Here is a 12,077-nt window from a genome sequence, read left to right on the forward strand (position 1 = left end):
TTAGGAACTGAGTGACTTTAATTTTATTCTGAAAAACACCAATATTTAGTAAATCAACAACATACCAGCACTGATGAGGAGACATAACCTAGAGCCAATGTTGCCAGATTCACACTGGAAAAAAAAACACCAGTCTAAGAGCTGATTACTTCTTGTTGCTTACTCACTAAGTAAACAAATAAAAGGCTGTGCTGCTGCAAGCTGACATTTAAGTCTTTCAGCTGCATTACCAGTTTTTATAACAGCAACAGAATATGAGGTTTGTACAAGTGTTAGGAAAACCTTGAAAATGCATTTTAATCAAAGTGTCTTTCACAGGATGTCTCTACTTATTTGGTATAGTGAGTATACTATTCTATATCTGTCACAGTAACTACTTTTAAGTTATCATTCTTTTCCAAGGAATAAAATAGAAAATGTACCTACCATGGATGCCATGGTGGGCAGGGGCTACTTTGGCTGCCCTATATACTGCCCCCTCCTCTCTCCATGGCAACCAAAGTCCTTCTGGGAAACCACCCCGGTTTCCAGGATCACACCTCAAGCTTTGGTTAGAGGAGACACCACCGCCTGCTCTAGAGGTGGGCAAATACCCTAAACTATCAGAGCACTCCACTTTCCTGGCCACAGTCATCAGTTCCATATGAGACTTTTGCCGAGACGTCTCACAAACTAAACACGAGGCTGGAGTTCCTATAGTTGCACCAAAATAGTAAAGTATCAGACAGAGTCACGTGGAGGGAACCAAGCCAAATGACCGTGTCCATTCACAGGGGAAGGGGAGAAAGACAGTGAAGCACGGCTGACACGTGCTGACAGCTGTAGCCCACACTGGTCTCTGAGATATACGAGCCAATGGAATCCCTTTCTGCTTAAGGCAGTTTGGGGTTTTGTTAACCGCAGTCAAGAGCCCTCAGTGCTAACTGCTGCTACCGAGCGTGAGCCTGGATGGCCACTTCTCACAATGACCGTGTTGCAGGCCCAACACGCACCACCTACTCACCCCTCCACGTGCAGCCATATGCCGTACTGCTCACAGAGTTCTTTCAAACGTCCAATCTTGTCTGTGTGACCTACTGCTGCAGTTCCTGGGATAAAACAAACAAGGATACTGAAAGAACAAATATTTTCTGAGTCTTTACAGCATATGAGTTTTTATAGACACTATCTCCTCCCTGTGAGGGGAATATAATATGATATCCTTTATTATGGCGATTTTCTTTGTGGACTGACTTAAAATGAACTTTTCCAAGCTGATTTATGCCCCTTCTACCCAAACAGGAGACCCAAATGAAGCTCCTGGCTCCTGGCTGGCACAGCCCTAGTCGTTGTAGCCATCTGGAGAGTGAACCAGCACATGGAAGATATCTTTGTCTCACCCTCTCTGTAACTCTGCCTTTCAAATAAATAAATAAATATATAAAAAAAGAGCATGGCCAGTGCCGCGGCTCACTAGGCTAATCCTCTGCCTGTGGCGCCAGCAACCCGGGTTCTAGTCCCGGTTGGGCCACCAGATTCTGTCCCGGTTGCTCCTCTTCCAGTCCAGCTCTCTGCTGTGGCCTGGGAAGGCAGTGGAGGAAGGCCCAGGTTCTTGGGTCCTGCACCCGCACGGGAGACCAGGAGGAGCACCTGGCTCCTGGCTTCGGATCGGCACAGCGCGCTGGCCGTAGTGGCCATTTGGGGGGTGAACCAACGGAAGGAAGACCTCTCTCTCTCACTAACTCTGCCTGTCAAAAAAAAAAAAAAAAAAAAAAAAGAGCATGTATTCTCCATTTTGTGAGCATATTCAAGCTTCTCACCGACACTTTGAGTCTCTCAATCTATACTTGAATTCTATCATTTTTTTCTGTAGTTATGTTCACAAGCATTCAGAACTGTTATCTCTTTTAGTGGATTATGTCTTTCATCAAATGATGTCTATTTTATCTCACATTAATATTGCCAGAGTACTTTCATTTTCTAAGCATTTGTCCAATATACTCTTTTCCAACCTTTTATTTATTTGCTTAAAGATTTGTTTATTTATTGGAAAGAGAGAGAGGTCTTCCATCTGCTGGTTCACTCCCCAGATGGCTGCAATGGCCAGTGCTGGGCCAGGCTGGAGCCAGGAGCTTCATTTGGGTCTCCCACTTGGCCCATCATCTGCTGCTTTCCCAGGACAGTAGTAGGGAGCTGGGTAGGAAGTAGAGCAGCCGGGACACTTAATGAAGTCCACATAGGATGCCAGCATCACAGGAGGTGGCTTCACCCACTACACCACAACGCCGTTCCCCTCTAACCTTTTATTTTATTGTCATTTACTGGGTGATTTTGATTTAAGTGTGATCTGTATAAAAAATACACAGATGAATTTGGGTTCCTGCCCCACACAGGTTGTTAACGTGCATTCTAGCCAGTTTAGACATATTGAACTCTTTAAGCTCTTCCCTTGGTAATCTGATTGCCCTCCAGAACTTCCCAGGCAGACCCCTTTCCAGACAGAACTTCAGTAAAACTAGTAAGATTTCAAATCCTTACCATGTGCCTAAACAAACTGGTTCTTTTGCCATGGTCTATACAAGGAAAATGGCTGAAAACTTTTCCCCTCACACATACATCCATCTCAAATTCATGTCAATGCCTGGGCTGTGCCATGTGACCCTTCCATGCAAATCAAAGCACAGCTGTTATGACAACATTCAGATTCCTTTTCATATTTTTTGGCAGTGGCTGCTGACCAAACCTCCCTGATATGTCTGCTCAGATGACTGCAAGGAATCACACTGGAAAATCACTGAGTCACATGCCAACTGCAGCCCACAGTCATCTGTTTGTCACGTGAGTCTATTTCTAAATTTTCTATTCTCTTTGCTTATTCTCATAAGGTCTTGATTATATTTAATTTTATATCAAATTTTAAAGTCAGATAAGGTAGACTCTCAACTTTCAAAAAAATTGGGTATTCGTAGATCTTTCTTATTTCTACCATATGTTTTAACTTTTTTAAAGATTTTATTTATTTATTTGTCAACTAGAGTTACAGACAGTGAGAGGGAGAGACAGAGAGAAAGGTCTTCCTTCCGTTGGTTCACTCCCCAAATGGTCGCAATGGCCAGAGCTACGCCAATCTGAAGCCAGGAGCCAGGTGCTTCTTCCTGGTCTCCCATGTGGGTGCAGGGGCCTAAGGACTGGGGCCATCTTCTACTGCTTTCCCAGGCCATAGCAGAGAGCTGGATTGGAAGAGGAGCAGCCAGGACTAGAATCAGCACCCATATGGGATGCCGGCACCACAGGCGAAGGATTAACCTAGTGTGCCACAGCACCAGCCCCTACCACATGTTTTTAAAGGTTTATTTTACTTGAATGGCAGAGAGAGAGAGGCAAAGAGAGAATGATATGTCTTCCACCTGCTGGTTGGTTCACTTTCCAAATGCTCATAACCCAGCTCTTGGCCAAGAGCTTGGAATTCCAACTGAGTCTCCCAAATGGGTGGCAGGGGCCCAAGCACTTTGGCCATCATCTGCTGCCTCCTGGGGTGTATTGACAGGAAGTTGGATTGGAAGCAGAGTAGCTGGAACTTGAACTGGTACCAGAGTACCAGTGGGACACAAGCGTCCCAAGTAGTGGCTTACCACACTGCACTACAATGACCATGTATGTGTGTATTTTAGAATCAGCTTATCAATTTCTACAAGTAACTGCAGCCTGCTGAGATTTTGATGGTGACTAAGGTGAATCAAGTGATTTACTCCTTAATCAAATATAGGTGGATTGTGTTTCTTTTTAAACATATAATAAAGTAAGTCAGGCAGGAAGTAGTGGTTTTCCTGGTAGAAATAAGGTGGGTATGTAGGAGTTTTCCTTTTAATAAACAGTTTTACTGAAGTATAATTCACATGCAATAAAATCTACTCTTTTAAGTGTATGTTTCAATGAATTTTCACAAATGGATGGCATATAACCACCAAATACAATCAAGATATAGCCTATTGGGGCTGGCGCTGTGGCACAGTGGGTTAAAGCCCCGGCCTGCAGCATTGGCATCCCATATGGTCTCTGGTTCGAGTCCCAGATGCTCCTCTTCTGATCCTGCTCCCTGCTAATGCACCTGGGAAAGTTCTTGGGCCCCTGCACCTACATGGGAGACCTGAAAGAAGCTTCTGGCTCCTGGCTTCAGATCAGCTTAGCTCCAAACATTGCGGCCACGTGGGGAGTGAACCAGCAGATGGAAGACCTCTCTCTGTCTTTACTACTCTCTGTAACTCTGTCTTTCAAATAAATAAATAAATCTTTAAAAAAAAGATATAGACTATTTCCATCCTACCAAAAACCTCCAAAGTCCCACTGCAGTCACTCTTTTCTCCACTTCTCACCCCAAGCAATCCTTCTCCACTGCTGTCACTGTAGTTGGGTTGCTTCTAAAATTTGCAATCAATTAATGATTGTCATTTTTCATATCTGGCTTTCAAATTCCCCCGTTTATGTGTATATCAGAAGTCTTTTCCATTTACTGCTTAGTATCCATTATACAGATATTCCACAATTTGTTCATCCATTCACCAAGTGAAGGACATCTGCACTGTTATGAAAATTTGCTTCAGTCTTTATGTGGAGGTATGCTTTCGTTTCATAAATTCCCACAAGCAGAACCAGGGCTGAAAAGATATCCTCTGTTTGGCCTTGTCAGAATTCCAGTTGCTCGGCATCCTCATCAGCATTTGGTTCTCTACTTTTTAAGATTTTAAAAATTTATTTGAAATATAGGTGACAGAGAAAGAGAGAGGTCTTCTATCTGTTGGTTCACTCCCCAAATGGCTGGGCTGGGCATGGCCCAAAGCCAGGAGCCAGGGACTCCATCTGGGTCTCCCACGTGGGTGGCAGGGGTCTAAGTACTTAGGCCACTTTCTGCTGTTTTCTATGGAAGCAGAGCAGCCAAGACGCTAACTGGAGCTCTGATATGGGATGCCGTATTGCAGGTGGCAGCTTACCTACTACGCCACAATGCCAACCCCTGGTTCTGTATTTCTTAATTCTTTCCATTCTTTTTTTTTTTTAAACATCTTTTTTTTTTTTTTTTTTTTTTTGACATGTAGAGTTATACACAGTGAGAGAGAGAGAGACAGAGAAAGGTCTTCCTTCTGTTGGTTCCCCTCCCCAATGGCTGCTACGGCTGGAGCTGTGCCGATCCGGAGCCAGGAGCCAGGTGCTTCTTCCTGGTTTCCCCTATGGGTGCAGGGGCCCAAGCACTTGGGCCATCCTCCACTGCCCTCCCAGGACACAGTAGAGAGCTGGACTGGAAGAGGAGCAACCAGGACTAAAACCCAGAGCCCATATGGGATGCCGGCACCACAGGCAGAGGATTAACCTAGTGCACCACGGCACTGGCCCCAATTCTTTTCATTCTGATAGATATAATTATCTCATTGTGGTTTTAGTTTGCATTTCTCCAATGAGTGATGTTATTAAGACTCTTTGTAAGTGCTTATACACTTATATATTTTCTTTGGTGACCAGTCAACCTTTTGCTCATTTTCAAAATTGCCCTATCTCCTGATTACTGGGTTTTAAGAACCTTTTGGCTGGCGCTGCGGCTCACTAGGCTAATCCTCCGCCTTGCAGCGCCGGCACACCGGGTTCTAGTCCCGGTTGGGGCACCGGATTCTGTCCCAGTTGCCCCTCTTCCAGGTCAGCTCTCTGTTGTGGCCCGGGAGTGCAGTGGAGGATGGCCCAAGTGCTTGGGCCCTGCACCCCATGGGAGACCAGGAGAAGTACCTGGCTCCTGCCATCGGATCAGCACGGTATGCCGGCCGCGGCGGCCATTGGAGGGTGAACCAACGGCAAAGGAAGACCTTTCTCTCTGTCTCTCTCAGTGTCCACTCTGCCTGTCAAAAAAAAAAAAAAAAAAAAAAAAAAAAAAGAGCCTTTTATAAATTTTGGATACAAGTGTTGTGGTGTAGTGGGTTAAGCTACTATGTGCAGTGCGGCACCCTATATGGGTGTCCTGGTTGCTCCACTCCCACGCAGCTCCCTGCTAAAGTGCCTGGGAGGGCCTGAACACTTGGGCTCCTGTCATGCACATAGAGACCTGGATGGAGTTTCAGGATCCTGGGTTGGGCCTGGCCCAACCTGGCCATTGCAGCCATTTGGGGAGTGAACTGGCAGAAGGAAGATCTGTCACTCTGCCGTTCAAATAAATAAATAAATCTTAAAAAAAAAAAAAAAAAAAAAAAAAAAAAAGAAAAAGACAAATGTTTGGTAAATATTTTTCCCAATCTGTAGTCTGCTTTTCATTTTATCAGGGTTTTTTGGATCTGAAAAAGCTCATGCTTTTTGTGTTCTAAGAAAACTCTGCCTAATTCAAGGCCATAAAGATATTCCTCTATATTTTCAAAGTTCTATCATCTTAGCACATTTGTTTTAGGTCTGTGAACCATTTATGACAAGTTTTTATACACAGAGTGATTGATAAGTTTTTTCCACTTATACCCAATTGTTTGAAGAGCACTGGTGGGGAACATTATTCTTTCTCCATTGAATTACCCTGGCATTATAAAAAAGCAAGTGACCATACATGTCACATGAATCTATTTCTACATTCTTTATTCTCTGATTAGTCTCACAGAGTCTTGATTACTTAGTTTTACAGGAAGTTACAAGGTCACACGGGGTGAAAATTTCAAAGTTTACTTTTTCAAAATTATTTTGCCTACTAGATCTTTCATTTCTAGGCACACTTTACAGTTAGCTTATCAATTTCTACAAGAAATTGAAGCCTACTGAAGTTTTAGTAGGGACTGAGATGAATCAGTAAATCAGTTTGGGGAAAATCTAATTAACAATGATCTTCCAACCCAGGCATAAGGCATATAATTCCATATATTTGGGTCTTCTTCAATTTCTCCCAGCAACAATTGTTCATTTTCAACATACAGATTTTTTTTTTTAAGATTTACTTATTTAGGGGCTGGCACTGTGGCGCAGCAGGCTAAAGCCCCAGCCTGTGGTGCCGGCATCCCATGAGGGCGCCAGTTCGCTCCTCTTCCAATCCAGCTCTCTGCTGTGGCCTGGGAAAGCAGTAGAAGATGGCCCTAGTCCTTGGGCCCCTGCACCCACATGGGAGACCTGTAAGAGGCTCCTGGCTCCTGGCTTCAGATCGGCTCAGCTCTGGCCGTTGCGGTCATATGGGGAGTGAACCAGCAGAATGGGAGACCTCTCTATCTCTCTCTGGCTCTACTTCTCTCAGTAACTCCTCTGTCTTTCAAAATAATAAATAAAATAATTCTTAAAAAGAAAAGATTTACTTATTTATTTGAAAGGCAGGATTCCAGAGAGACAGAGGCAGAGAGAATTAGAGATATCTTTCATGCACTGGTTCACTCCTCAGTTGGCCACAGCAGCTGAGACTGGGGCAGGCCAAAGCCAGCAGTCAGGAGCTTCCTATTCACAAAATAATTCCCCTAACAAATTAACAATTAAAGAAATCTTATGAACCAACTTCAATACTTCAGTTCTCACCACAATGTGGACTATCTTAAACATATGACACATAAACCTTTCTGAAGTCTTGATCTTGTTCAGGCTAAGTACTCGAACTCCCGCATATTCCAATCAAAGATTCGGGTTCGTAACACCTACCAGCATTTGCGACAAGCACCAGGGGCAGTCTTCCTCGTTCCACATCATCTTTAATCAGTTTCTCCAGGAAGGCGACATCCTGGAACCAAGAAACAAACCACAAAAACATGAGGCAACCAACATAAAAGTTAGATAATGAAAAATTACGACTTTCAAAGGAAGCATACTGATTCTCAAAATCAGTCACTCACATTCTTGACAATTTTCCTATTATTTCTAATCACAGGTGTGAAAATCAAAGTCTTCGTTTAAGACTGGAAAAAATCAGTTAAACATTTACACTTAAAGGAAATGTTCTCTCAACCCCTTTGAAACAGCCAAGAAAGTATCTCTATTATTAATGTATCCGAAATTGAAAGTGAAACTACCTTTAAAACAGAAATTCAGAACCCTAAAATCCGTCCCTTTTCCTTCTGGCTTTACTAAGAAGAGGTTTAGCACCTGTATTGGTAAAAATAAGCAGAACTCAATCCCAAGATTACAATGAGGAACCTTATTTTCACAATCTGCCCATGCAAAAATCCGGGCAACAGTGATAATTTAAGTAAGGGTTTTTAAAGCAGGCATTTAGTCCAGCTGCTGAAACACCTGTGTCCCACACTGGACTGCCCAGGTGCAACTCCCAACTCCAGTCTCCAGCTTCCTGCAGATGTAGACACTAACAGGGAGTGGAGATGGTGCAAGTAATTAGGGGAGTTCTTGCCACCCACATGGGAGACTTAGTGAGCCTGGCTCCTGGCTTCAGTCCTAGGCCAGGGCCAGTTGTTGCAGGCATTAAGGGAGTGAACCAGTAGCTGAGTAGTCTCTCTCAAAAGAAAAATAATATGAAAAAAAATTTTGCTTTAGAAGGAATTGCTAGTGCTTAATTGGGTTACCATGTTCCTACTTAAAACAAGTGATACACATAATGATTAGAAGGTCCCTTAAGAACCAGGTATTCCTGATCTACCTGCCTACCTTCAGGGACACTGAAACACTGAAGTACGTATTATACTATAGAAAGACTAGAGCAATAAGTAAATATGCCAATATCTGTAAGCCAGCTAAAGTTGAAAGGAAGATGCAGCTTTAAACACATTCCATATTATTTTACAAACTAAAAGGAGAACTCACCATCTGATGCTGGGATCCAAACATCGTGTTACAGGGCACACGACACAGGCAGGGGAAGGGCAAGCCGAGCTGCAAGAAGAAACACACAACTCGACATCAAAGATCTCCACCACCACTCACATATGACTGTGAAAGACTCTAGGACAAACCACAGCGATTCTTAAAAAAAAAAAAAAAAAACTACCCTGAGGAAATCTTAACATTATAGATGTTTATTTAGAAAGTCAAGCCGAAAACAAAAATAGCATGGGAGGATACAATGCAAACTGCTCTGAATGAGACAAGTATCTATCTTTGGTATATTCATTTTCTAAAGAGAAAAACAGCTGAGCCCTGAGCATTCCGGAGGGGTGGGGGTGGTATAATTTGGTATTTTTCCTCCAAGCATTACTGGTAACATCAACTAAAGGTATTCGAAGAACAGTATGTTTTTAATGTGTCCACCCACCCCTAAGAAGTAATAAATATGGAAAAGCAGAAGTGTGTTTTGTGAAAGAAGTGAGTGTTATAGATGGACTGTTACTGTCAAATTAATTTTATATTCTTCATTTTTAGCTTTCAATGTGTGAAGGATTTATAGTTTTAGGAATTGTAAACAGTTGTAGTATATTTTTCTATATGAGGGGACCTCCAAAGTTTGTAAAAGCGGAATTAAAAGATTAAAACAAATTATTTCTCAATACAAGCTCCATGAAGTTCAAGACATTTTTGTAAAGAATATCAGCCATGTGATCCATCCTTAAAGAACTGAGGGACCTAGGAATTTAACCATGACATTAACTGCAAAAAACTGGGTGCCCATTAAAGATATTTTAAAACTAGGAAACAAAAAGAAGTCAGAAGGAGCCAAATTAGGACTGTAACATGGATGCCTATAGACCTCCTGTTGCAACTTGCAAAACTGTTTGCTACAGGAATGAACAGGAACAGTGCCAAGGTGGGGAAGCTGTCCCTGCTGTTTTCTGGCATTTGGCTAACTTTCTCCTAACACTCAACTGTCATCATTCTTTGGCTGCTCTCCAGAAAGTCAATAAGCATAATGCCTTGGACATCCCCAAAAACTACTGCTATGATCTGTGCTCTTGACCGCTGGTCTGCTTTTCTTTGACAGGACCACTTCAAATGCTTTGACTGTACTGGGAAACCCATGTTTCATCATCTCTTGTTACAATTCTTCTTAAGTCTTCAGCATCTTGATCCTGCTTTTTAACATTTCTGTTGAAAGCTCTGCTCTTGTTTGCAGCTGGTCTGGATGCAACAATTTTGGCATCTGTTGAGCAGAAAGTTTGCTTAATTTTGATTTCCCTGTCAGAACTGTGAGAGCTGAACCAACTCTATGGTACTGCTGTTGTTTCTGCTGTTAGTGGTTGGTCCTCTTCATTAAGGGCACAAAGATGATTAATTTTCTCCTTGCAAATTGATTCAGATGGTCTGCTGTTGCAGGCTTCATCTTCAACACTGTTTTCGTACCCTCTTAAAATGAGTTAAACATTTGACTGCTGACTTCTTTTGGGTACAGATCCCACAAACTTTTCATAAGGCATCAGTGATTTCACCACTCTTCCACACAAGTTTCACAATGAATCTGATGTCTGTTTTTGCTTCAATTTTAGGAGAATTCATATTGCCCAGATAGGTACTCTTTTTTGTAAAATTTCTTAAATCAAGTTTTATTTACTTGAGAGGCAGAGACAGATACAGATTTTTCCACCTGCTGGTTCACTCCACAAATGCCTGCAACAGCCACGGCCTGAACTCAGTTCAGGTGGCAGAGACCTAAGCACCTGAGCCTTCACCGGGAGCCTCGCAGGGAGTACATCACCAGGAAGCTGGAATCTAGAGTGAGGCAGGACTCCAATCTAGATACTCTCATATCGGATGCAGGTGTCCCAAGTGGAGCTGACCGCTGTACCAGACATCTGAAGGGCTATTTTCAAACTGGCATCTTTCTTAGTGCCTCAAACTTGATCTTGCTCAGAAATGTCATAATAAACTAGTGGCTTTACTTCAGTGCAAAGAATTTTGAAATTTGGGGCTGGCACTGTGGTGCAGGTTAATTCTCCGCCTGCGGCGTCAGCTTCCCATATGGACGCCGGTTCGAGTCCCAGCTGCTCCTCTTCTGATCCAACTCTCTACTATGGCCTGGGAAATCAGTAGAAGATGGCTCAGGTGTTTGGGCCCCTGCACCCACGTAGGAAACCCAGAAGAAGGTCCTGGCTCCTGGCTTCAGATCGGCCCCACTCCAGCCGTTGTGGCCATTTGGGGCGTGAACCAGCAAAGGGAAGAGCTTTCTCTCTGTTTCTCCCTCTCTGTCTGTAACTCTACCTCTCAAATCAACAATAAAATCTTTAAAAAATATTCTGAAATTAATGCAGTTTTTCAGAGTATGTATTTTCCATGAACTTTTTGAAGATCTCTTGTATAACTAAGATTTGGTAGTGCTTAAAAACCAAAACTTTAATGAGTACTTTATTTACACATTTCCTCTTTAAAGAATTTTCTTTCACAGCAATCAGGATTTATTACTGATCATGATTCAGGAGTGCAGAATAGTGACGCCCTCATGAGTGGAGGGCCCAGCTCTTGTCTCAGGGACCACAATTGGGGATACATCTGACCCCACAACCGTCTGGGATAAGCCGCTTCTCAGCCACCATGTCTTCAAATTTATCCACATTAAACTTGGTAAAGCCCCCCCCTTCTTTCAGATGTGGAGGTCAGGGAACTTGAACTTGGCCCTGCACAAGTTGCAACTCGGTGGAAATGGACATGATGACTTGGCCAATGTGACTGTGCCTTCAGGCTTTCCAAAAGTGCCTGCATCCCTGTCTGCAGCCTAGATTAGGAACAGCATGAGGCAGAGGCATGAATGTCCATTGTGAAGGGCTGTCTCCAAGGTCCCTTAGGGCAACCCATACAAACAATAGGTTGTATACACTACCAAGGAGACCAGGCTTGTAGCTACTACATACCAGGCCCCCTGAAGAAAGGGAGCTGATCAGCTTAATTAGCTGCAGGTAAAGAATTATTTAAATTACAAAACACTCAAGTAGCACAGATCATCAAAAAAAAAAAAAAAAAAAAAAAAAACCAGCAATAAGTAAAATGCCCACCTGTCCAACAAGCCACCAATACACTACTATTAACAGTTTAATATATAACCTTTCAGACACTTGTTAAGTATAAATATATTTATTACTATAGATGTATTTTTCTAGGTATATATAGGGCCGGTGCTGTGGCATAGTGGGTAAAGCCATGGCCTGCAGTGCCAGCATCCCATATGGGCGCCGGTTCGAGTCCTGGCTGCTCCATTTCCAATCCAGCTCTCTGCTATGGCCTAGGAAAGC

General features: G+C 43.0%; 1 protein-coding gene and 1 non-coding gene across 4 annotated transcripts in view; both read right to left on the bottom strand.

Moving 5' to 3' along the window:
- Positions 1–12,077, bottom strand: part of PDXDC1 (pyridoxal dependent decarboxylase domain containing 1) — a 62,456-nt gene that overhangs the window by 19,361 nt on the left and 31,018 nt on the right. For all 3 annotated transcript variants that reach the window (XM_017342500.3, XM_008257801.4, XM_017342499.3), the window contains exons 7-10: positions 8,728–8,796; positions 7,615–7,693; positions 1,004–1,088; positions 66–114 (exon numbers count right to left, since the gene is read on the bottom strand). In XM_017342500.3, the coding sequence (XP_017197989.1) occupies positions 66–114; positions 1,004–1,088; positions 7,615–7,693; positions 8,728–8,796 (282 nt within the window). The remainder of the gene's footprint in view (positions 1–65; positions 115–1,003; positions 1,089–7,614; positions 7,694–8,727; positions 8,797–12,077) is intronic.
- LOC127491507 (small nucleolar RNA SNORA70) lies at positions 11,612–11,744 on the bottom strand. Its single transcript, XR_007920228.1, has one exon. It is a non-coding gene; the product is annotated as a small nucleolar RNA SNORA70 (small nucleolar RNA).

Source organism: Oryctolagus cuniculus, chromosome 19 (genome assembly GCF_964237555.1).
Source record: "Oryctolagus cuniculus chromosome 19, mOryCun1.1, whole genome shotgun sequence".
Lineage (NCBI taxonomy): Eukaryota > Metazoa > Chordata > Mammalia > Lagomorpha > Leporidae > Oryctolagus > Oryctolagus cuniculus.